At 41.5% G+C, this 27,301-nt stretch overlaps 1 protein-coding gene across 3 annotated transcripts in view; it reads right to left on the reverse strand.

Moving 5' to 3' along the window:
* LRRK2 (leucine rich repeat kinase 2) overlaps positions 1–18,891 on the reverse strand; it is a 131,226-nt gene extending 112,335 nt beyond the window's left edge. Inside the window, exons 1-6 of one of the 3 annotated variants that reach the window (XM_084749251.1) lie at positions 18,436–18,891; positions 18,166–18,251; positions 11,770–11,879; positions 8,484–8,572; positions 5,648–5,782; positions 2,744–2,878 (exon numbers count right to left, since the gene is read on the reverse strand). In XM_084749251.1, the coding sequence (XP_084605377.1) occupies positions 2,744–2,878; positions 5,648–5,782; positions 8,484–8,572; positions 11,770–11,879; positions 18,166–18,251; positions 18,436–18,592 (712 nt within the window). In that variant the 5' untranslated portion in view covers positions 18,593–18,891. Of the gene's footprint in view, positions 1–2,743; positions 2,879–5,647; positions 5,783–8,483; positions 8,573–11,769; positions 11,880–17,967; positions 18,130–18,165; positions 18,252–18,435 lie in introns of those variants that run through there. The other 2 variants (XM_084749250.1, XM_084749252.1) reach the window with 2 other exon arrangements.
* Between the last annotated feature and the right edge of the window lie 8,410 nt (positions 18,892–27,301).

Here is a 27,301-nt window from a genome sequence, read left to right on the forward strand (position 1 = left end):
ATGGTCAAAATATATTAGATGTAAAATTTATTTGTATATGTAATTGAAGACCAAAAAAGTAACATTAAGTGCTTTATACAAGTCTAAAGAGAGTCACATAAGATTTCAAATAAATGAGCCCAGAGGTCTATTTTCCTGTCAGGCTACTGATTATGAATTTTACAATGTCTTTTCTTCACCCAAGGAAAAAAAAAATAAAGATTGTGTCATATATTAGAACTGTGAAAATATAGTTTGCTCTATTTCCTCTATCATAGAAGAACAGCCAGAAATCTTGAGCTTCCTGGAGAAAGCAGATGGGAGAGGGCAAAGAAATACAACAATGAAATTCATGCTAGTCAGACAAAGAGGGGAAAAAAAACCTTGGGAGAAAATTGCTGTGAACTTGTCGGGGAAACGCTTCCATTTCTGAATGTAATGTTGACTACTCACCAAACAGAAAAGTATCTGTCTGTGAAAGGTTTTTCCTAACATAGCTAAACTAATCAACTATTTACAAAACTGCATTTTAATGTTTAAATGAAATTGTAAAAGACTAAATTTAAAAAAATAAAAATAAAGACTAAATTGTTTTTTAGAATCCTAAGAATGAAAGGGAACAGTCTGGTAAACAGCCTTTGCAGTAAAGCTGGCTCGCCACTGTTGTCTGCTGCTTGCTTTGACCTTTGGGTTATGAATCAACACATTTTAACTGGATTATGTCAGAAGTGGGCAGAGACAATGGATCCCAAAAGCAACCGGCCCGAAATAAATGAGTAATGAGCCGAGCCCAGGAAAAAACAGGGTAGAATATAGCCATCTTGCTGGCAGTGATGAGTCAGAGAGATGTAAAATATCTCACCCTGCTTTGGGATTATTTATTATTCATTTTCATCCTCCATTGACTGATTTTCTGTAGATAAGATAATGCTATGTTTTTACGAACATATTAAAGAAGCACTTTTTCCAAGCGTATTTGTTTTTTGGCCTTGCTGCAATGAAGCCTCAGGTTGTTATAACTGAACTCATAGATGCATAGCATATGTGTATTGTGTGGGTGTTATATGTGTGTTATATGTAACATAATATATATATATATATATGTTATGAACATACACAGAAAATTCATATTGTACCACAGTGTTAATGATTTTATAATGCCTATCACATACCAAGTATTAGCTTATATTCTTCACACTAAGTTACTAATATAATCCAAAAGGACTTTGCGTATGTGAAGATGAAAACTGTACTATTACATGCATGTTTATAACCTGAAGAAATGTAAATTGCTAGTGTGCACTTATAAAACAGAGTCTGAAGCAGACTTCACCCTGTTAGCAATCACTAGTAGCGTGCACAGCAAAGTATTTCTTTTGATTTCTGTCTTTTGATGAAGTGGCTAAATTTCAAAGCATTAATAAATGCTAACAAAGAATCAAGATGGAGTTCAAAGCCTTCTAGGCGTTGTTTTCAGGCCACTGGAAACCTCTTACCATGTCTGGAGCCTCACCCACTAAACCCTTACCATGCTCTTTCTCCACCTCCATCAGGTAAATTCCTGCAGACACTCAGAGATATGCACGACTGCACGTACACACACACACACACACACACACACACACACACACACACACACACCTGTATACACGCACATGCCTGTATATACACACAATAGCATCTGTCCATTTACGCACATATTCACGCGCATACAGTACACACTCATGTACATATGCATGTACCCATTCACATGCATGCATTCACATTTATACACACAGGTACACTCAAGTATATACACTCAGATCATGCACACATTCATGCACATACACACTTGCTAGATCATATGTGTATGATCTAGCACACAAAATACACACAAATTTACACATGTATAAACACACATGTATATACACAAAGTCTACACGGACAAGTATACATGCACACATTCGTATAAGTTCTCACACTCACACATGTGCATTACACACACACGCGCGCGCGCGCACGCCAGAGTTTTCTGAATGGCTTTCCACTCTCCTGTTCCACATCCTTTTGGGTTTTTTTGGGGAGCGGGGCGAAGGAACAGTTGTTGTTTTTTTCAGTACTGAATATTAGAATTCAGGCCTCATGCAAGCACTCGGCCAATTAGCTGCACCTCCAGTATTTATTTTTTATTTCATTTTATCTAGAGACATGTTCCTCAGAAGGTTTTCAGGCAGGCCTTGAATGGAGCCTCCCAAGTAGCTGAGATTTCGGGCTTGATCTGCGAGCCAGCTGCGCCCACATCACTATGGTCCTAGTGTACAGCTCCTAAACAGTTCCCTGTGCTCAGTCCCTCTGCGCACCTCCCCACTGCGCACCTCCCCACTGCGCACCTCCCCACTGCGCACCTCCCCTCATGCGACGTTCTCAGCGTTCAACACTCTTTGAGAGCTCTGCCCTTGCTTTCTGTTTGTTCTCACAACCGCAGGAATTTCTGCCTTGTGGTGCCTGGCATCCATCTCAAATCTGTATGTCCTATTGTACCACGAACTCAGAAGAGGCAAGCCCCACATTTAGGCTGTCCACCATTGTTTCCCCTGCGCTAAGCCGAGAACTGGATGCAGTATAATCCAAACAAATAGGAATTAATTAAATGAATCAGTGAATGAAGAAGTTTAGCATCCACAGGACTCTACAAAAAAATCAAAATGCATTTAGAAAAGAGACACATCATATGTCTCTTTCCTACGAACATGCACAGCAGGAATCACGCAGAGAGGGTACTCACAAGGAACTGCCAGGGAGTGCAAGCAGCAGAGGACGTGATGTACAATCTCCTCGTCTTCTTTGAAGCTGCTGAGTGTACTCAACAGTATTGTGTAATCTTTGTTCTCGACAAACTCGATCAGTTGTTCCTCGGAAACTAAACCAGGAAGGGAAAAAAAAAAAACAGGAATGTTTTAAAACCACGTGAAATTTTAATTTCTGAACAATATATTTATAAATACAAAATATCACAAGTACAGTGTAATTAAATGAAAATGTGTTTCTGCAAAAGTGACATAGAAGTTTGAAACATCAAATTTGTTTGAAATATTAAAATAGTTCTTTTTTGAACTGGTTATATCATCTTTTGAAACGAAAAAGTATTAGCAACTCCAATAATTCTCAGAAAAAAAAGAAGTATTTACAATTTCTTTGGGGGGAGTCTATAGCAACCCAACCAGTAAAATAAACATGATGTCCTGGAGGGAATATTATATGATTCTGACCTTTGATAATAAAGATGCCCCATTGTGATGACCACCCTATGCACGTCACCCATTGATAACAAAGATGACCCTATGGGATAAGCTACTATGATTTAGGCTACTGATGATGAAGATGACTAATTATAGATGACTATTCTACAATACTGACATGCTGGTTACGACTAGTGTATGTGTATTGTGTGTGTCTGTTTGTCAAAACGTACAGCATATGCCCAAAGCATCCAAAGAGACCAGAAGAGGTGCTCAGATCCCCTAGAACTGGAGTTCCAGGTGGAAGGAAGAAACACAGGGTGGTCCTAGAATTGAACCTGGATCCTCCGCATGAGCAGAAAGTGCCACCTCTCCAGTCCCTAATTTTGATAAAGCCAGGGTTTTTATGGTAGACTGCTGGAGAAAAACTCAACAAAACATGTCAGTTGTTCAAATACTCTGTCTTCATGGTTTTCCATGAGAGATCAAATCCTGTTACTGACCTATAATTAGAGTATGTGGAGCTTCATTTTGAGTTCCATTTGGAGTCATTTTTTAAAATGGAAACTTCAAACAAAACTGTTTAAAAACTCAACCTGTTAGGTTGAGAATGGTGCCAACTAAATGTTAGACAATACAGCTCTTTGTGAGCGACCTTAATTGTTTTCACCTGTATACAGCAGGTCCACGTAACATAATGTGAAACTGCTCAGATTCATTTAATTAAATGATAGATCCCGTGCAGCCTTTACATGTAATAGTATAGTGTCCACAATATAGTTAAAAATTTTTTGATGACTGTCTTTATTAGCTAACTTTCCAAGGTTAACTTTATTAACCAAATTACTGTCCCAGGGAACTTGATTCTCCTGAAATTTTTTCTCATATTTATAAATATATAATATGCCCTAATATGTACTAATGGTCTTTAAATTATGATTCTTTTGTTTAATAATTGCTGGTCTATGTCTGTCCTGGATTGTCACAGCACTGTGAGAGCATAGTGACAGCCCTCCATCATGAGTAAGAACTTGCTCAAATGGAAACACAAAGTTACAAGTCCTGTGAGATAGCGATTTTCAAGTTTTATCCTGCTTGTAACACGGAGAAGACTGCCTGAAAGAAATGAAGTTCCCTCACTCCTCACTAGTATTCTCCTCCACAAAGCCTGAACTTGGGTCTCCAAACCAGTGGCTACCACTGGGTGCTAGCTAGCTGCTCACCTCAGACAACTTGCTCACTTCTCTGACCCTTCTCCTCATCACGTGATTAAAAGGACTGGACAAAACTTGTTCCCACTGTGTGCGATAATTTGTTATCAGTTTCTGAGCCTGGGGTGAAATGCCTATCAGCCTTGTTCCTCAAGGACATTCTGCAATCTCCCAGTTCTCTATACAGAGTCTGTAACAATTTCAGGATTGACAAGATTCAAAATCATAGCTGATTCTAAGATGAACCTGACATCATAGTTTTTTCTTCTTCTTCTTCTTCTTTTTTTTTTAAGTTCATTTTTTTCCTTTTTTTTAAAATTAATTTATTCTTGTTACATCTCAATGGTTATCCCATCCCTTGTATCCTCCCATTCTTCCCTCCCTCCCATTTTCCCCTTATTCCCCTCCCCTATGACTGTTCCTGAGGGGGATTACCTCCCCCTGTATATGCTCATAGGATATCAAGTCTCTTCTTGGTAACCTGCTGTCCTTCCTCTGAGTGCCACTAGGTCTCCCCCTCCAGGGGACACGGTCAAATATGAGGCACCAAAGTTCGTGTGAAAGTCATACCCCACTCTCCACTCAACTGTGGAGAATGTTCTGTCCATTAGCTAGATCTGGGTAGGGGTTTAAAGTTTACCTCACTTATATCTGCATACTAGCCCAAAGGGCATGTCCTGTGACAGCCTTCACTTACCAGGAAACTGGGACAGAGGGGAGGATATCCTATTGGGACTCTAGATGAGAGAAGCATGGGAGAATAGCAAAGTAGAAGGATCCAGAGGGTCCTAGAAACCTACAAGTAGAACATTATGATAGGCAGATTTGGGCCCAGGGGTCCTGCTCAAACTAAGACATCAGCCAAGAACAATACAGGTGGTAAACTTTAAACACCTACCCAGATCTAGACAATGGACAGAACACTCTCCACAGTAGAGTAGAGAGTTGGATATGACTTTCTCCTTCTTCTTAACACCCATACAGGCCACTTGGCAAAGTGAACTCATGCCCTGTCATGCAATGGGAGGAAGGTGACTGAAACTGCATGGTTTATAGCCTGTGAGTGAAATTCACACCACAGAAGGAAGCAACATTACCAAGGTAATTAAATAAGTCTGTCTTGCCTTGTAAATAGTGTGATTTTACATAATTTTTCTCATCAGTTATGTACAACTTTTTACAGTACAAGCTGTTCTTCTTATGTGTACTTCAAAATAAATAATTTACACCTTTCAATACCTCTTTCAAACAGCACATGTAGAGCCTTGCATCCAAGTTTCTGGACTTCATCATTGGCTGAGTATGTGTTCATGGCGTCAAAAATCAACAAGAAGATATCACATTCTTCATCCAGTATCAGCAGAGTGATTTTACCTGATTTGAGGGGAACAACGTGCTGTAAGGAAACAGTTGTCCTTGACAGTTTCTATGCTAATGTTTGCAGGAGGGCTATGAATGCTTTCTGGATTTTTATTTTTGATAAACCATTTTATTGTCCCAAAAGTTATGAATTCTCTTCAAGTGAGATTAATCACCAGTCACTTTACTACTTTCGGCAGAACACTCACATGTGCGCGCACACGTGTACACACACACATACACACACATACATACACACACACACACACACACACACACACACACACACACACACACACACACGTGCATGCACCTATGCCTCCTATCTTACACTCTTGATATGCATCCCTATCTGTCTCTTTCCTGTTACCATCTAAATATCCTGTGAGTACCCTGAACTGAGCCTGCCCTTGCTCCTGTTCTTCATCTACGAGACCGTCATCTAACAACTACCCAAAGGAAGTTTTCCAGGAGGATGATCCTTCCAAACTCCCTCTCCCTTCCATTTTGTCTGACTAATGAGCCAGTTCGTTTCATTAAGAGCCAAGCCATTCAAGCGTTAGCTCTTAAATACCCCAAAGCTCTCTCTGAATAAGTTAGTTCCGCTTTCCTGTTCTACTCAGGGTTTCTTCCCATCTCACCAAAAACGCAGAAATACTTGGTTAATTGCTCTGCATACTCTAAACTTCCATCCAACTATTGGTAGTTCATGCCTTGCACTGTACATCTAAAACCAAAATGTGAGCCTGTACATCTTTTGTTGAAATCTTTTTCACACTGCTAAGTAGTACATCAGATGACATCCTCCACAAAACAACTACAACAGTGTCGTGAACCCAAGCCTGACTCAAATCTAGATATTTTATGCCCACTGCTCCCCTTAAAACCTTCCTCCAATTCCTCTTTGAACTTGCATTAGACCAACATTTTCCTACATAATCAAATATGTAGCATATATAACATCCATGGCCTCAAAAAAAAAGTAACCGTCAAGGAATAGGGATGGTAGCAGTAAACACTTAAATTTCTGCCAGGCATGTGTGTGTGCTTGTGATATTGGAGGGTCAACCTCATACCTGCAGAGTAGGGGCTTGACTAATAAGCTAACTCCTAGCCTCGTGGTGATTGTTTTTGTGGCACTGATGTGCTGACCACTAGTTCACTCTCTTCATTACAACACATTTAATCAATACTAGAACCTCGCAAGTTAGCTCCAAACCCCACACTAAAGACAAAAACTGAGCCATGAAGAGGTTAAGTAACCCAATGGCATTGCCAAGTACTCAAGTCACAGTTAATAGGAGGCCAAGCTGGATTAAGAGGAAGCAAGTCAGCCAGGTGGATGATGTACAGTGGTAATCCCAGCACTTGGGGCATGGCATGCTGAGACAAAGATCTTGAGTTTCAATCAAGCTTGGGCCACAGAGAGAGTTCAAGGTCAGCCTGCACTATAAAGTGAGACCCTATCTCAGAAGCAAAATAGCACTCAAACAACTTTAGACTGGTCACATACACTTGTAACCCCCACAAGGGAATTTGGCTGCTATCACCTGTGGCAAGTTTCATCATATTTGTCTTATCCTACTTTTTCCTACACATCAACCATTTCTCTAAATGCATTAGCCATCTGCCTGGGCAGCCCCATTCCCTAGCCCCACATGCCTATTTAAATTCAAGTTTAAAACCAATAAAACTTAAATAAAACTGAAGTCCAGTTTTTCATATCCCAAAATGTTCAGCAGTCACATAGAGCTGCTTGCTGTGACCATGGGCAACCCATGGGTAATTTTTCACTGCTGCAGAGAGGCCACTGCTTGAGTGAGTGCTCAGTTGTGACAGATAAGACATGAAGCAAGGAAAAATTGAAGTCTCCAAGGATGAGGGTTAAAACTAGTTAGCACATGCCATTAAATAATTGAATTAAAGGCTCCTTAGGAGTCCCCTGTCTATTGCTCTCTGTGCCCTGGTCCTTAGACTCTTTCTTGCTCCTGAAGGTCTCCATTAGCAGACCCAATTAGGACATTAGTATCTCCCACTCACCTGTGCAGCCTCCTTTCCATTTTCTCAGGCTTCTGTAGCTCTGCATACAAACTTCTTTTGACCTCAAAGTGACCTCCCATTCATTGAACAAAACTCCCAATTGTTTGGGAGTATGTCTTCCTGACAACCATGACTCTCTATCACAGCAATGACCACGAGTATTACACTATCTCAAAATCTCAGCTTGGGTCTATTACCCTCTTGGCAGAAGTCACTTTAGGCAAAGAGCCTGGTATGGAACCAGACCCTGATTGTGTTACCTATCTGCTCATGAACGTTTCTCACCCAGAAAGATAAGGAAAATGCCTATCTGGGGTGAAAATGGTTTTGAAAGTGTATAAAATATGTTACCCATGAGGCCAGCATCTAGCAAGTACTCAAGAAGTGCTTTATCAAAGGCAAACTACTGAAAAGACTTCGAAGGTATTTACGGAGAAAGCTACCAGGGAAGTGAATGACAGGAAGAGATTTTGGAAGCTATGATGCAACTGGAAATAGGGACAGGGACAGGGGAGGAACCGCACAAGCAACATTTAGAACCAAGGTGGGGGATGAGATCTGAGAGAAACGGGAGGCATGGAGAAGGCAGACATGGACTCTCTAGAAACCTCTGGGGCTTACTTCACACTCCGGCCCTGACGACTGTGAGCAGTAAGCACTTTTAGTCAACACTCACCCGAGTCTAGGAGGAGATCTAAGGCTTTTAGGCCAACTGTTGACAGGTTTACATTGGCGTGATGGACAGTTAACATCTTAAGAATCAGTCTGCAATAGAAAACGAAATCATAGGACAATGGAAGGTTATATACCAAAGCACTGTAGGCAGCGACTATATAGCGTATACAGGATATAGAGTGGGCGAGGCACTTGCTGCCACACCTGACAACCTGACGTCAAACCCTGGAGGTCACATGGTGGAGGAAGGACTGATTTCCACAAGCTGTCCTCTGACTCTCACCTGTGTGGCACGGCATGCAGGTGTTCCCCTGACACAAGCATGCAAATGCACACAATCAATCAACCAATAAATAAATGCATTTTTGATATAAGCTCTAGCTGTATGTAGCCCCAGGAGCATGAAACATATTAAGTAGATCATGCTGGCCATGAACTCATAGAGATCCTCCTCCCTCTTCCTCTCCAGTGCTGAGATTAAAGGTGTATACCACCATGCTGACCGGAATGTACGTTGTTGTTGTTGTTGTTGTTGTTGTTGTTGTTGTTGTTGCTAATGAAAATTTGGACTCAGAGGTTCTGTAACATCTAAAATATTTAGGTACTGTGTTTTCACTCACTTATATATTTGTTATATTTTGTTCTGATCAGCAGAGCTCATATGATACATTTCCCCTTTGTATAAACTTAAACCAGTCTTATAAAATTAATAGCATGGCGTGGGGGGTAGCTCAGTGGCAAAACACTTGGCTGGCATGGCCAAGTCCCCGGGTTCAGTCAAATTAATAATTTGATCACATTAAATAACACATTTTTCCTAATTTTCAACCATATATCAGGTGGAAGGAGACAGAAAGAGAAACCTAAACATTTATTGATGCATGTACCTCAGTGACAGAGTACTTGCCTACTATATATAAGATCTGTGGATTGACACACAATGCTGGAAGATTTTAGGAGACCTTCCTGTATTTCGCCAAATGCCCCTGCTCAGTCATTAATTATTTTATCTAGCTCCACACACAAGGAACTATGAGAAATATCCCACATCCAGGGGAGATGCCTTCATCATGTGGTAAGAATGTATGAATTATATGCCATACATATTGATATATTAATGTATGGGAAGATTGAATAAAGATGTTTATTTCTATGTAACCTTAGTAATACACTTAAATATTAATAATGGATTGCCACTATCTTTGACAGAGAAACTAATATTCCATACCAGACAATGAACTCTTGTGACAACAGTCCCTGCTCTCAAATTCACTAGATTTGAATCTCCCTGTTAGCAGTTCCAAATGTAACCTTTAGCCATTTCCTGCCAGGTAGTGTTTGGATTTATGTTATTGGAAAACCACAGAGCTGATCCCACCCACGGCCTCTTCTATATTCGAGAATCATGCCCCTTGGTATGCTAGCAAGGTGAAGGGCTGTTGATATTTGACCAGCCACCCACCTACCCACTCTGCCGCTAACCCTTCCTGGTTCATTGTGTCAGAACACAATCCAAGAGTGCAAGGTGAATTCTGGGTGCTTGTAAGAAAACAAGAGTCTTGTGACCCCAGCTCCTTTAAAAACATGGAATTGTTCTTAGAATGAGCTTCCGCGCTGCTCCTAGATGTATGGGAGAAGAGTGGGTTCACTTTGGATAACCCATTACAACTTGCTAGTGTTATTTGTTTCTATGCCGCCAGGGAAAAACATATTTTTGCCATGTGCAGCATGTCCTTGTGACTGGCTGATGGTACACTTTACTGATGGGGCTCTGCTTAACTCTCAGGGTATAAATTATCTGACGCTTTGAATAAAGTTGATTACGGCATCTCTTCTTTAGGCTCCACTCTCCCAGGGTCACACCGCCAACCAGCCAGCAGTAAACACATTGCCCCCCATACTACTGCTGCCGAAGGGATTTCCTCTTTGATATTGGTCAATGCTGGAGGGGAACAGTTTGGCAACAAGGAAAAACGCCTTCCAAAAACTTTCCCACAATGCTCTAATGCAGAGGGCAGAGTTTCTCCCTTGGTCACAGACCCCGGTGCTGACATAGTAGAGCCAACTAAAGGAGTTGGATGGATGGGCTTGAGCGGGTAAGCAAGAGGGAATACATGAACCATACTTCCTGTAGTGATAGTATCAGAATCACCCCCCAAACACTTGGTTTGTTCTGGAATATGAGGAGGTGAGGTTTCCAGCACGCTGTAATATTGTAGATTAACTAAACGTGGTGAAATCTTGGAAGTTCTCAAACAAACCAAAGGGAAATTAAATAAAGTCAGAATGACTAATTACAGAGAATTTCAAAAATTTGGTTTGAAAGTGGCTGTTTTTCTCAAACCATACTCTTGAGACAGTAGAAACTAAAACCTAGCAAAACCTACACATTAGAAGTGGAGAAATGTAAACACGAAGGTCTATAATAACTCACATAGGAACAGACACACTGTTATACACCATATACGTTTTATGATAGACATTATAGAATTCAGTTTTTCATAAAACCTATTTTCTCAAGCAAAGTAGTACTGAGGTAAGATATCTTCATAACTGTAGCCCTAGGTGTGAGATTACCTAATGGCACAGAGTACTTTTTATAAGCGTCCAGAAACTATGATATTTTTTAAAAAGGATTTTTCTAGAAATAATCTTCAAGTTTCTTACCTAATTATGGCTATAAATGTTGTCCTATTAAAGCCACTGTGCTGGGAGCTGGGATGTGCCGGGAGTATCCAAATGAATAGTCACCTGGACTAGGCTGCAGAGGGCTGAGGGAAAAAAGTGTATTTCCTCTTTCCTCTTCCTCTTGCAATCCACAATCTACCTTCTTCGCTGAGATACGTTCACAGACACATGCAAATGAGCACACGAAGGCAGCAGAGCCTAACTACTTCTACTGTAGTAGTTATGAGTAGTTACAGCAAGAGCTTACAGAACTAGTTTCTTGGTTGTCCTGTTTTGTTTTTTTTTTAAGAATCTATAGATTATGTTGGTTCCATCACTAACAGTAAAAAGCTTGTTTCGCTTCATCAAAAATCCACACCTTGACCATTTGCACAGTTGTAAAATCGTGTTATTAAATTTGTCTCATCTGATGTTTTACCATCAACTTTAGTTTTCGAACTCACAAATCCAGTTTAAAGATCCCTATGAATATAAATCGTTGATTTAAGAAAAAAAAAAACTATCTGCTTTGAAGACATTGCAGGAATGGTTTTGGATGGCAAAGGATGTCTTATGTAATTTCCCAATGCTGTTTATCCCCACACATCTGCCATACTTACTGGTGAATACCAAGAACTTCCCAATCATTTCCAATATCCTGTGGTCCTATTAAGCTTTGCAATGTCCCTGGACAGATTTCTATTAATTTGCACAGAAGTGACCAACCCACCTGAAAGCAAGAAAGATAAATATTTATATTTTTGTTTTAAATACAATCTTTCATATACCCCAGGCTAGCCTTAAACTCATTTTGTAGCCAAGAAGGACCTTGTCCTCCCGATCCTCTTTTCTCCACATCTAAAATGCCAGAATTGGGACCAAGAACCACCACACCCACTTTATGTGATGCTAAGGATGACTTCGCGTATGGTATACACACACTCTATCAAATGAGCCTTAGACCCACTTTTTTAAAGGCTGCTAATAGATGAGCCAATTATGAACTTCTGTTTTTAGTAGAGTAGATAATTATATCATTTTTAATAATAATTTTAAGACAAGACCCTAAAATGCCTTCTGAGAAATGAAAATACGATGTATGCTTAGATTGCCCATTGGTTTAGAACCACACACAAGTGAACACAACAGTATAATGGCAGTTTAAAAATAAATACAAAATAAATACAAAATTAAACAAAATTAGAATACTAAAAGTATTAACCATGTATGGCTATACTCACATCATATTAATTTTAACATCTAACTATCTCTAAGATTATCTTTCCCAAGAATTCAAGATTTAGATTACAAAAAGAGAGCAGAGCTTGGAATGGCAAGCTGGAGGGAGCTGGGGATGTTTGGGACAACAATAAATGACTGGCCTTGGGTAACAGAGGCCTATGAACAGAACTATACAACAAAGGAACCTACATCTGTTACTAGAGAAGGAGAAGAGGAGCTGTGATAGGAGGCAGAATACCCAGGTGCCCTTTTCAGTCCCCTCAACGTCTTCCTGTGAACTGCGAGGTCTTGTGATCACAAGTGCCCTAAAACTCCCCACATTTATGCATGACATATGAGCTTATTGATGCATTTTAGACACAAGGTTTTTTTAAAAATAGATTTGTTGGTTGTATGTGTTTGACTATTTTGCCTGCACGTGTGCATCTATACCTCCTTTGTGCCTGATGCCTGGGGGTTAGAAGATGGTGTCAGCTCCCCCATGCTCTAGGTAGCTTCTCTGAAGCTGTGGGCACCACTATGACTAAAAGGCAACCCAGCAAGGAAAGGGTTTGCATCATCTTACGGCTTTCAATGTACCATCAAGGGAAGCTGAAGCAAGTCCTCAAGGCGAGAACCCGGAGGGAGGAGCTGAATCAGAGACCATGGAGAAATGCTTCTTAGCAGCTTGCCTAGTTTGCTTTCTTACGCAATCCATAACTACCTCCCCCAGGGAAGCCACTGCTCACAGTGCACTGGACCCTCCCACAATTGGTAATCAAGAAAATTCACCCTAGATTTGCAGAGGCCAGTCCGATGGAGGCGATACCTCAAATAAAGGACCCCCTTCCCAAGGACTCTCGTTTGTGTCACGCTGACAAAAAACTAACAAGGACACCCTGGTACAGGGATTACACGGATGGTTGAAAACCACAACGTGGGTGCTGGGAACCAACCTAGGGTACTCTGAAAGAGCAGCAAGTGTTCCTAATCACTAAGCCATCCCTTCACCCCTTTTTAAACAGACCTTGATACGTGATTCCTACATCGACAAATCACTCTTTACCTCTAGGAAAAAAAAATACCAACTCCTGATTCCAACTCAGAGATTATTCCACTCCTACTACTACCTCTGTAAGTCTGGAAGTTTTCTTCTATTCTTACTACATACACTTGACAGGGCCGGGGTGGAGGGGAGAGACAGAAAATCCCTATAAAAGTAGCATTTGCACTTAATGAGAGGGCGTCTGGGAATGACTTATGATAAATACTAAAGTGATATGAATCCTGGAAGTAAGAATCACTGTGAGCCAGAACTGCTCAAAGAAAGATAAAACAGGGCAGAGGTAAGACTCCAGCCACATTCCAAATTTCATGAGCTGTAAGATGAGTCGGGGTATCCAGGTGTGCAGGCAGAGCACACCTGTAATACCAGTACTCTGGGAGGCAGAGGCAGGTGGTCTCTGTGACTTCGAGGCCAGCCTGGTCTACAGTGCAAGTCCACAAGAGCCAGGGCTACACAGAGAAACCCTGTGTTGAAAAAAAAAAACACCAAAAACAAACAAAGAAAGAAAGGAAAGAAGGAAGGAAGGAAAGAAGAAAGAAAGAAAGAAAGAAAGAAAGAAAGAAAGAAAGAAAGAAGAAAGAAAGAAAGAAAGAAAGAAAGAAAGAAAGAAGAGTGTGGTGTTAAGGTACGGATGACAAGAATAGTGTGTGGGCCCAGGGAGAGATGGTAGCTGGATAAGGCTGGAGATCAGAGAGCAGGGTAAAGAGAAAAAATGCAAAGAGCTGAATGGCAAGGCAGGAAATTTGTATGCATTTGCTATTGTGACAGTGGCAATATTTGTATGTCCACACAAGTAGGTAGGAGGCATCTCACAAAGATAAAAATCTGTGTATGGTCGCTCTACAGTTTAATCGCTTTCCGGTTCTGTTCATTCTAAGATCTCTTTGCTATGCTACTTTTGAAGCAAGCATGAATTGCCCCATATTGCCACTACTTCCACTTAAATAATAATAATGCCTTTCTTTTAAAGACAGAACTCTCTAATAGTCATTTTACCTATATTTACATTGGATGCCTTCCTCCCTGTAATCAGAACAGACATCAACAATCTCACTGTCATAGAAAGCAACTGTTTCTGAGATTTTACAAACTCCATGAAGTCTTTTCCATGGGCATGTCAGAGAGTTTCATTTTTGACGAGCTTCTAGTGGGCAAATACACTACAGGATGTTAAACTCATGCCCATACCTGTGTGGCTGACTCACTGAGAAAACCTGCTTTGTTCGAGTTGCTAATGCCACAGCATCAATAACTGCTGGGAAAAAAGATCCACTGGAGAGGAGCTGAGCCTGCAATCAAATGTGTGGAGCTTGACTCAGAGAAATTCCCAGCAACAAAGCAGGGGCAACAACTGGTGCTTTAAGTTTTCAATTAGGAGAGAAAGTGTTTACCCTTTCACAGTTGTGATCAGTGCAGCTTTTCTACTGCTCTCTAAGCCCAAGCATCGTGCTCCTTAAGTGTGTGAAAAAGTCAAGGAATTGGAGAAGATCTGACTCACTTTCATTTGTTTTGCTCTCCATCTTCAAAGGTTAGAGATACTTGGGAAAAAAAAAAAAAGACTGACATGAAGAGGAATGCTCAGGGCAATCCTGACAGTATTCGCCAAGATCTGCATTTACAAAGAATCACGAATGAAAAAAAAAGTATAAAAGCCCAGAATCTGGAATAAAATTTTGGGAGATTCTAGGGGAAAAAAACTTACTCAATATACATTCCTGAAGAATAGCTCACCAAACTCCTCACATTCACCACGACGTTTCCATCTGGTACTTCTCGGCTAATTGGATGCAAGAAATATGAAAGGGTACTCATACTAAATGCGCTAATCATGTGGAGAAATGTAAAAGAAAACATTACTTCTCCATAGAATTGTTGAAAATCTCCACAGAAAAAGAAGCCTGTTCTACATTCTTTTGCCAAGACCCATGACGATGTGGCCATTGTACATGCTTGTAGTATCAGTATCAAACCACTGGGCTTTGGCTTGCTTATGCAAAATCCTCTGAACTCAGCAGCAGCTGATGGAGAGTTTGAAGGTGCAAACAAATTAAGAGTCTTCGCTCTCTAGCAAGCTCCCCCAGGGCTACTCACTGTAATGAACCAATATAAAAGTAGGACATTGGTTAGCCTTCTTCCAGGGCAGTGAGAGTCCAGTAAGAATTAACTAATGTAATGTGCATAAAGCCCTTTGCAGATAGATACATATAGAACGCTAAAGTTCCTGACTTTGTTCTGCCAAATCGTCAAGCTGAAGGCCATTTGGTTGCCACAGATTTTGCCACTGTGACCCTCTATCCCTCAAACAACACCATAGTCTTGCAGACAAGTATGCCCACACTTGGGCATTTTCTGTCTTTTTTACTTCCTTCCTTCCTTCCTTCCTTCCTTCCTTCTTTCCTTTCTTCCTTCCTTTCTTTTTTGTTTTTTGCTTTTTTGAGACAGGGTTTCACTGTGTAGCCTTGGCTGTTGTGGACTTGCTTTGTAGACCACGCTGGCCTTGAACTCACAGAGATCCACCTGCCTCTGCCTCCCCAAGTGCTGGGATTACACGTATATACCACCGCATCACACTACATTTGAACATTTTCTTTTCTTTTTTTTTTCTTTTTAATTTTAATTTACATGCACTGGTGTGAGGGTGTCAGATCTTGGAGTTACAGACAGTTGTGAGCTGCCATGTGGGTGCTAGGAATTGAACCCAGGTCCTTTGGAAGAGCAGGCGGTACTCTTAACCACTGAGCCATCATCTCTCCAGCCCTTGAGCATTTTCTATAACCAAGAATCCCAATGTCTTGGCTGGGTGGGTAGCTCACTGGAAGAGTGCATGTCTAGTCCAGGCAAAGCCTTGTGATGAATTCCTAGACCCAAAATGCAGAGGAGGAGAAGGAAAACTGGGGGGAAGAATAAGGAGAGAATGGAAGCAAAGAAAGAAAAGAGGAGGAGGACGAGAACGGGGAGTGGTAGAAACAAGGGAGAGGAGAAGAGACTGGGAATGGGAGGACAGGGAGGAGAGAATTAGAGTGTTTGGGGATATAGGTCAGTAATCCAAATAACTGCTTCAACACTTTCAAAGTCCTGGATTCTGATCGCCAGCACAGAGAAAGGAGGAGAGAGAGAGAGAGAGAGAGACAGACAGAGCAGAGGCAGACAGACACAGGAGGAAGAGAAGAAAGGAGAAAGAACTAAGCAATGGATGTGTTCCAGATCCCCCCTAGTTTCAAGGCTGCTACTCTCCTCTGGGCTCAGTTGACCGAAAAGCAGGATCCAGTTTTTCCCAGTGGTACCAAGCAAGGGCGAGCCTAGCAAGTATATCACTTGGCAGAGAAGAGGCAGCCAGAATCAGACACTTTTGAATGCGAATCAAGGAGGATGGATGCGGATGGAGAACAGGGAGGACCTTAAAGATGGATGATTCCTGCCCTGAGTGCTAAAAAGAACAACACACCTCCATCTTTCTCTTGGTTTTCCTTAATAATAACCTGAATATCATTCATCAGAAATATCTTACAATTGGAGAGATTAAAAAGTAAAGATACTTACTGTGCTTTTACTTAAAAAAAAAAAAAAAGAAAAAACTACAGCCATATGTGGTGGAATAAATGTGTGATCATAGAACCTGGAGCCCACGGGCAGGAAGCTGGCAAGAAGTTCCCTGGGCTATTTGGTGGGAAATGGAAGGAGAAAGAGGAGGAGGAGGAGGCGGAGGAGGAGGAGGAGGAGGAGGAAGAGGGAATTTACAGAGTGAGATAAGCCTTATAAGCCTTACAAGACAATGTGTCTTGTCACTAGAGTAAATATGAAGGAATATTCTTTTTTCTTTTCATTTTGTTTTGTTTTGTTTTGTTTTTCGAGACAGGGTTTCTCTGGGTAGCCTTGGCTGTGTCCTGGACTTGCTTTGTAGGCCAGGCTGGCCTCAAACTCACAGCGATCCACCTGCCTCTCCCTCCCAAGTGCTTGAATTAAAGGCATGCCCCCACCACGCCCCCCCCCCCCCCCGGCTGGCAAAGGAATATTCTTACTGCACCTCCAGAGTTCCCCTACAGGTCTCAGTATTGGGATGACAAAACTGATTTCAGTTCCCCAAATCGTAAAACTCCAAAAGACGTTAGCACCTTCAACAGTAATTCTGTCTTGACTGAAAGTCACTCTTAGGTATAAAAATCACATTTAACTACTTAGCGTGCTTCTGGACTTCCTGCAACACGGACGCCAGAAGTTACACTTTTGTATCCATTTCATGTGACAACAGCTGCAAAGTAAAAAAATGTAAACACAGGGGGGACTCAGGAAACATCACTTTACTAGGTACAGTGCAGGAAGAAGCCTTGAAATCTGCCGTCTTCTAAACAGAAACCCTAAAAGCTAGAAGACCCTATGAAAGTTTGCTGTTTACTTGACTGACTTATTACTGTTTTTAATTAGCCCCGCCCCCCCCCCCCCCGCCTCCTTCCCGCCCCTTGCTGGAACTAGTCACAGCAGCACTGCTCTATCAGAAGATTCTTAGAATAGTTTGAAAAGTTAATGAACTCACCTTGCCCATAAGAGAACTGTTTTCATTTTGCTCCTACCACCATCCAGATTCTGTCAGTTAATAAAGTTGCTTCTCCTCTGCTAACAGAGGCTACAGACTGACAAGGCTTCATTCTCTCTCTTAAAGGAAACCTCAAGAATCCAGAACATAAAGTCTATCAGAGAACGGTCTTCGGAACAGAAGGGAAGGCCCACTTACTTGCTGCACACTGGCCACTCTCATGTAGGAATCCAGGACGATCAGCAGAGGCACGTGGAAATTTTTGCCTTCAAATAACTTGGAGGCTGGAAAAGAAGGGGGGAAGTGAGGGAAGAAAACAAAGTCACAACCCACAGCATCCTTTGGGGGGAGGGGGGGAGGATCCCGGCTCGGCTCCTTCCTCTCTGAAGGAAAGGAGCTGGGTGCCTAAGATTAACACCTCAAGCTCAGGATAAAGTTTGCAGAGGAGGGAGGGGCTGCAGGCATTACCGCGGTCGGAGTAGGTGAACACCAGCATGTCCTCCAGGAGCTGGAGCAGCGTCTCGATCTGCTTGCCTTCCTGGACATTATTCAGCCTGACTATCAACTTCTTCAGAGCCTCCTCCTCTTCTTCCTCGTCGCAGCCCAGACAGGCGACACTGGCCATGGTGCTGCGGGGGACTGCGGGCGAGCGGGGAAGGCGCTGCTGCTGCTGCTGCTGCTGCTGCTGCTGCTGCTGCTGCTGCTGCTGCTGCTGCTGCTGCTGCTGCTGCTCTCAGAATTGCTCCGCTCCAGGCCCAACCCTCGGCCTCCGCCCCAGACCGCGACCGCGACCGCGACAGCGACAGCGACCGCCCCGGCCCAGCCTCAGCCCGGCCTGCCCAGCCGCACCGCGGCGCACGGAACTCCGCCCGGGGAAAAGCGAAAGCCACCGCCGGCGATCTAAGAATAGCAATTGGGCGTTAGGGGAAAAAAAAGGACACCGCCCAATCGGCCCCTTTCAGGAAAATGGTTTCCTTCAAGAGGTCCCCCTATAGGGAACGGAGTAATCCCCCCCCAAAAAAAGGGATGCAGCCTTTAACAATCAAAATCGGCCAGTTACACAGGCTTTTTGTTGATTACTGTGGTTTTTGCGGGGGAAGGAATGAGGGTTGTTCGCTTGCCTGCTTGCTTACTTGCTTGCTTGGTAGTTATCTGAGCTCTGGTTGCAAAAAGGCCTCTCAGTTGTTTTGAGTTTGTGAGGCAGGACCCTGGAGCTCTGATTCAGCTCTCAGTTCTCATGGCTGGGAACTTAGAGAACACAGGATGGTCAGTGAAAACAAAAGGTTGGAAGAAACAGCCCTTAAAAGTCATTCCTGGCCAGAACTACTCATTAGTACTGATGTGCAGCCCTCTAAAGTTAAAAGAGGGATCTGCAAGTTTTGGACAACTGGTAATTCCAGCACCTGGGAGGTGAAGACCAGATCCACCGAAGTTCAAGGCCATCCTTGCCTCACAGAAAGTTCAGGGCCAGCCTGGGCTACATGAGCCTATTTCCAGAGGAAGGAAGTGGGGAGAAGGGGGAGGAAAAGAGGAGAGGGAAGAAGTGGAGGAGGGGAAAGGAGAGGGAGAGTAATAATTCCAAAATGCACGAGAATTCCCCTTCTTTGTGGTGGGAAAGGGAAGGGCTTGCTGGAAGCCCAGAGATGGAGCAAAGCGGGACAAAGCATTGAGAGGCAAGAGCCAACTGAAATCGAGCTTGAAGGTTTTTTTCTCCACACTGCACCTGCTTTCAGCAGCACAGGAACACAAGTTTACATCAGCCTGGGTACTGAATGCTTTTCGTTACCCTTTGAGGATGTATTAAAATGTTTTATACTGCAAGGATGGAACAGTTAGGACTCGCTCCCATCCATGCTGGGGGGTGGGGGTAGGGGAAGTGTCAAGAGAGGAAGAAGTAGACATGACATAAAAACGTAGGAACTGGGAATTGTAGGAGGTAAGAGATGCGTTCCTGAGGTAGTTCATCTCCATGTGTGTGGTTTTCCATAGCTCCCGACCAATGATCTCCAGGAGACCCACAATATTTCCTCTTCTATGTGCTTTCTGAACATGTTTCAACTTCTGGGCACCAAATCAATACCTTAGACTTCCTTTTTCCTTTGTTATTATTCCATTTGTTTCTCATTAAAAACCGAAACACGAAGAAAAAAAAAAAAACAGAACAAGTAGAACCTTCCCAAAAATCGAGATTTACTTCCCTTTCAGAAGAAAATTCTGAGTGACATTGTGTTTCCTAAGTCCCTCAGTTCCTACATCCACCTGTAGGCCTCTACACCCAGCAGGCTAGCAAACAGGGTGGACTCTGCCTGAGCTCTCTGCTGGAAACATTTGCCAGAATCTACTGCACCACAGGGCAAAGTATCCTTGGGTTTTGAACATCTTTAATTGATTGACTAAAATTTCAAGACTCATTAACTTCCTAGTCAACAAGAATGAAAACGGTGGCTAGAGACAGAAATTCTCGACTAAGGCAGTATTCGCGGGGAATAAAATGACATTAAATATTTGCCTGGCTTCTCATGAAGAAAGAAATAAAACTGGCATGGCTAACCATAATAAATAGCGAAGCAAAACTGCAGGTGGACTAAAGAGAAAACCCAAAATAATTAGGGGGCAATATATATTAAAAATTATATTTAGTCTTGGTTGAAAAGCAAACACATGGACATAAAACATAGAAGGTTAACATCCATGATTTATTAAAAATTACATATTCTATAATCAAATTAAAAACAAATAAAGGAAAATGGTAAATGGGGGATTACATAGGGAAAAAGCAATTAATTTGAATATTTTAAATTTAATAAATCACTGGCGAGAGAGTACCCCACAGACATTTCAAAGAAAATATAAATTTACTATGAATGACCAGAAAGTCTTTAAAAAAAGTTCATCTTTATAAAGAACTTTTGTGTGAAATAACAATGAAAAAAGAATGGGAATAAATTGTGTGTGTGTGTGTGTGTGTGTGTGTGTGTGTGTGTGTACATATGTATTTTCTACAAAGAAATTATCAAACCACTAAAATGCATAAAATGGGTATGTCATATTAATGGGAAGATTAAATATAAAAAGATACAAATTCTCTTAACAGCAACAAAAATGCAACATTAACGAAATTCACCTTTATCACAGCAAGACCTAAAGGTTAGAATAGCTCGGGTACTTATGGTGAGAAAATTGTTCAATTAGGCATGATTTATAGACGTAGTATCCTTTATGTACCTCTTCTCCAGAGGAAAACTATTCACACTGGGGTCACAGAGGGGACAGGCCCAGGAAGCACAGTTTATCCAGCTTCTTGTGACTTCCTGTGACTCAGGAACAGGTGTTAGATTTGAACTTCAGGTTCCATACATTCCATCCTGAAACTCCCAAACAAGTTACAGTGTGTACAATATATGAAGCATTCTCTTTTCAAATTAATTGGATAAAAGGAACAGAGAAAGAGTAGAGGGAGGTCAGTACTACACAGATGGGAGGATGTGACGTTGATATATATATATATATATATATATGACAGTAATAATTAGGATAATAATATATTATTTCTCATTATTATTTTGATAATCCTAATAATATATTCTTAAATATAACTTGCTCAGTCTGTGTAATGTTACTTGCATACATATTTTCATGGCTGACCATTTGGTAATGGATAACCAATTTTTGTGCTCTTCCCCAAGGAAGACTACATCTCTTGACTTCAGCCTTCCTTATTTGCCTAGAGTCCTTTGTGCAGACTTGAGGCCTGTGGTCTTTCCCTCGTCCGCTTTGGCATGCCTATCGTTGTCCTTGTTCGGGCAGACATGTCGGTGAGAATCTATGGGTAGCTTCTGAATTTGCTGGGACACAGTCTCTCAGCCAACACCCTGATCCTCTGGCTCTTAACGTCTTCCCACCGTAATGGGCCAAATCTGTTGCAAAGAGAAGTTTCCTTGAGGAGAGGTGAAGACTGTGTGTGTCTGTGGATATTAGAACAGATATGTATAATATAGTTAGGGATTATGAATGTTTAGAAAATTAGTGGATGTAGGTTCTCCTCCAAGATCCATGACTTTACTTACTCTGAGTAGTTGGCTAGGTGTCCAGTACCAGGCATGGCTCCCCTCTTGTTAAATGGGCCATACGTCTAAAGTCAGTTAGAGAGCTGTTGTTTTCCACAAAGATAATTGATGAAAGTTTTGAAGTCTTCGGGGTTATCATGCCATGCTGGTCACTGTTCAGCTTCCTAAACATCATAGCTGAGTAAGACTGTCGACAGCTTCCTTCTGTTGAAATCTTGCATGGCACCTTCTGATGCCGCAAAGGCTAGTCCCGAGACAGGAGGTATTCAGCTTAGTTCCAGCTTGGGACTCTAGGACCTGTCTCAGGTGCATGCTATCTGCAGCAGTAGGGTTTCACCTTCCATATATTAGAGGAAACCAAGGGCAAGAACCAGAGTCTGTATGTCCTTGGAGCCTCTTGGACAACACTATTCAACAATTCTTGTTTTTTGCTCTTTTGGGGGGGGATTGTTGTTGTTGTTGTTGTTGTTGTTGTTGTTGTTAAGTGGTCTTTGGCTCTCAGAGGGAGCATTGTCAGCCCAGAGAAAAAGATTTCATTTGAACTATAGATGTGTATCTATACACAAGTTTACTTTTATAATACCCTTTTTAGGTAAATTGTTTTTGGTTTTTGTTTGTTTGGTTGGTTGGTTTTTTTGTTTTTTGTTTTTTGTGTTTTTTTTGGTAAATTGTTAATACGTGTTTTCTTATTACTTCTCCAGATATCCTTCCTGTTATTTTATGCTCCTTATTATGCATTAATCTCCCCTATCCTTATTAAAGTCTTTCTTTATTTTTTTCCCATTTCTCTGATCCGTTCGCTTGTACCCTGATATATTCTCTCCTGTTGCTCCTCCCAAATCCCCACCTCCAATATAGTCCCTTTTCACTTTCCTAATTTCTGCAGTTACTCTAAGACATGTACTCACATCTAAAGATTTGGAGCTAGGAGTCTCTGATCAGAAGGAATACAATCATATTTGTTTTTCTGGGTCTGGGCTACCTTGCTTGGTATTATCTTTTCTAGTACCATCCATTTAACTGCAAAGTTCATGATTTCATTTTTCTTTTTGCCTGAATAGTATTCCATGGTTTATATGTACCACATTTTCAAAATCCATTTGTTGGTTGGAGATTTATTTTGTTTCCATTTCTTACCCATTATGAATAGAGTAGCAGTGAACGTGGCTGAACAAGTATCTGCACAGTAGGATGTCAACTCCTTTAGGCATATCCCAAGGACAAGTATAGGTGGGTCCTGTGGTAGATTTGTTTTTAGATTTTTGAGGATTCTTCACAGCAATTTCCATAGTGGCTGCACGAGTTCAAAAATCCATCGACAGTACATGAGGGGCCCTTTCAACCACATCTCTTCTAGCTTTGGTTGTACGTTGTTATGCTAATGCTTGCCATTATGACTGGGGGTAGGATGACATGTCAAAGGTGTTTTGATTTGCATTTCCCTAATTGCTAGGGATGATCAATATTTTTTGAGATATTTCTTAGCCACTTTTTTCTTCTTTTGTGAACTTTCTGTTCAGGTTCCAATTCCATATTTCGAATGGGTCATTTAAAATATATATATGTATATATATATATATATATATATATATATATATATATATATATATATACATACATACATATATACATACACAATATCTGTCAGATATATAGCTGGCAAACGATGACCTACCATTCCTTGGGCTTCCTCCTCACCTGATTGACTGTTCCTTTAGCTGGGAAGAAGCTTTGTGGTTTCATGAATTCTCACTTGTCAGTTTTTGATTTTACGTCTTGGGCAAATGGTGCCCTATTCAGAAGTCCTTCCTAACTCTTTGTCATGTCAGGTGCTGCCTATGTTTCCTTCTAGCAGTTTCCATGTTTCAGATTTCACTTTTGGGTCTTTGATGTACTTGGAGTTAGTGTTTGTACAATGTGATAGATATCACTCTTCTGCATATGGACAACTAGTTTGCCCAGCAGCATTTGTTGAATATACTTCCTTTTCTCCAGATTATGGTTTTGACATCTTTATTCAATACGAAAAGGCTAAAGTTATGTGTGTGCACATTTCGGTCTTGATTTTGTTCTGTACTAAAGTGTTACAATGAGAAAAATGTCACATGGCAGTATTTTACTATAATAAGACATACATGGTCTTATCCTGTGATGGGTAGTGTTTTGTCATCTCAGTCCAGCTAGAGACATTTGGAAAGAGGGAGACTCAGTTGAGAAAAGGTCTCCATCAGTTTGACATTTAGGGAAGTCTGTGGGGGCGTTTGCTTAATTCACGTTTGATGGAAGAGCTTGGCCTTCTGCAGGCAGTGCCTCCCCTGGCCTGGTGGTTCTGGCTGTATAATAAAGCAGGGTGAGTAAAGCCATGAAGAGCAACCTAGTAAGCAGTGTCTCTCCAGAGTCTCTGGCTTCAGGTTCCTTCCCTTAGTAATATGCATGTATGTATGTGTGTGTGTGTGTGTGTGTGTGTGTATATATATATATATACTGATAGTATATATAACACAAATATATATGTGTGTGTAATGTATATGTGTGTGTTGTATATGTATGTACATATACACACATACATACATACATATATACACATATATGTAATATATATAATATATGTGTATGTATGTAAGTATGCCATGACCTGGGAGCTATAAGAGGAAATAAACCTTTTCCTCCCAGAGTTGCTTTTGGAAATGATCTTCCCTACTGCAATCGGAAGCAAACAAAATCACATATTTTACATATATATTTTTCTCGAATAAAGTATATTAAAATTGTGTGTTAGAATAATATCTTCTGAGAAAAGCATCTAAAGCCAAGTGGCAATGTACACCTGTAATCTAATTTCCAGAGGGATGGAAGCAGTTACACTGTCCTACCTCGCATCACTACTGCTGTGATGAAACTCTAGGACCACAAGCTACTTGGAGAGGAAAGGCTTTATTTGGCTTCAACTACAAAGGATCTGACGCCCTCTTTTGCCTTCCTCAGGCACCTGCAACCTTGCACACATGCACGTGCGCGCGCGCGCACACACACACACACACACACACACACACACACACACACTTCAAAATAAATCTTTAAAATTAAGGCAGGGCCAAGTTGTTCCACGACAGGGCATTTGCTTAGTATGGGTGAGACTCTGGGTTGGATCTTCAGCACTGCAAAGTAAGTATTATCAATAATAATGCAAAGAAAACTGGAAAGCACTGTCTTTTACTCCAAATGGTAGATCTAGACAATGGACAGAACACTCTCCACAGTAGAGTGGAGAGTGGGATATGACTTTCTCACATACTCTGGTGCCTCACCTTTGACCATGTCCCCTGGAGGGGGAGACCTGGTGGCACTCAGAGGAAGGACAGCAGGTTACCAAGAAGAGACTTGATACCCTATGAGCATATACAGGGGGAGGTAATCCCCCTCAGGAACAGTCATAGGGGAGGGGAATAAGGGGGAAATGGGAGGGAGGGAAGAATGGGAGGATACAAGGGATGGGATAACCATTGAGATGTAACAAGAATAAATTAATAAAGGAAAAAATAAAAAATAAAAATAAAAATAAAAGAAAAGTTGGAACTTGGTGTGGCTTCGTGGGAGAATACATGGTTATCACACTCCGAGTACCAATAAAAGCAAGAAAGGGCCTAAGGGCTGAACTGAGCAAAACCTGTGTGAATGACCTGACTTTAACAACACAACACACTGATAAACAGTTCCCACAGTCAAAACAACACTAACAAAACAGAAGCGCGAACAGAATTCCTAGGTTCCCTGGGAGACGCTGAGGAGTAGATTACAAACAGTAGTTTAAGCCAGCCTGATACTCAGAATCCTTCATGGAGAACTTCAGCACCACAGTGGTGTCCTGCAAGTTTTCACTCTACCCACATTCCGCAGAAGTCCCCAGCACAGAGCAGCCACCTCAGGAATAGTTGCTTGGATGACAAAGGAATCGAAAGAGAACAGGGGATGAGATAATCCCTCCAGCCATCACTCAGAGGCAAAGCTGAACTGTGTGACATTGGGATCTCAGGCCCCAGTTCAGTTCCCATCACTTTCTACTCCTGGGTCAATTTTCCTTAAACCAGAGCAACACCATCCAAACACTACAAGAGCCCCACTTTCTCCAAAAGCAACTTTTCCCATCTCTGCACTTATTACTGCATTTGACTTATATTTTCTGTATATCCACTGAAATAATCTTATTACAGTCAGGTGTGAGTTATCCTGAAAGTGGAAGAGGAGCTCGCTGTAGTCTCTGAGAATTAAATGCCAGTAATGTGTTCTTGTTTGTTTGTTTGTTTGTTTGTTTTGCTTCTTTTCATTTTGAGGCAGAGTTGTTGGCCATAAAAGCTTGCTCCTCCTCTGGCACCTGCGGTTGGAATGTACTGGCATGAGCCACCATGCTTGGGGTAATGTTTGATTGCATTTGAATATTAAGAATATTAGCCAGGCGTGGTGGCACACACCTTTAATCCAAGCACTCGGGAGGCAGAGGCAGGCAGATTGCTGTGAGTTCGAGGCCAGCCTGGTCTACAAAAGTGAGTACAGGACAGTGAGGAATACACAGAGAAACCCTGTCTTGAAAAACCTTTAAAAAAAAAAAACAAGAATGCCAGATAGAAATATGCTAGAGCTGAAATAGTATATTAATTGTTCTCCACACAGGTCATTGCTTCCATATTGCTGGACATACTATAGGTGATTGCAAGATACTCTTAGATTAAGTGAACTAATCTTATCAGCTATGGCTCTGTTTTTGTTTTTTTGTTTTTTAGAGACAGGGTTTGTCTGTAGCCTTGGCTGTCCCCGACTCACTTTGTAGGCCATGATGGACTCCAGCTCACAGAGATCTGCCTGCCTCTACCTCCCCAAGTGCTGGAATTACAGGTATGTGCCACCATGCTCAGCTAAGATTGACCCTTTATATTGTATTTCTTATAGAAAAAAATAATAATTTGAAGTTTCTTTTGGGAAGCACTGTATTTACAAGTCAAATCCTTAATAATGATATCTTTAGGAGACAGTCGTATACCTTTATCCAGTGATTCTCCAGATGTGAGTCATGACCCCTTTAAAGGTTGAAGCACCCTTTCACAGAGGTTGCGTATCAGACATCCTGCATACCAGATATTTACACTATAGTTTATAACAGTAGCAAAGTTACAGTTAGGAAGTAGTAATGAAATAATTTTACAGTTGGGGGTCACCACAGCATCAGGAACTGTATCAAAGGCTCACAGCATTAGGAATGTAGAAACCACTGT

This window comes from Acomys minous, assembly GCF_964271855.1.
Source record: "Acomys minous genome assembly, chromosome: 12".
NCBI lineage: Eukaryota > Metazoa > Chordata > Mammalia > Rodentia > Muridae > Acomys > Acomys minous.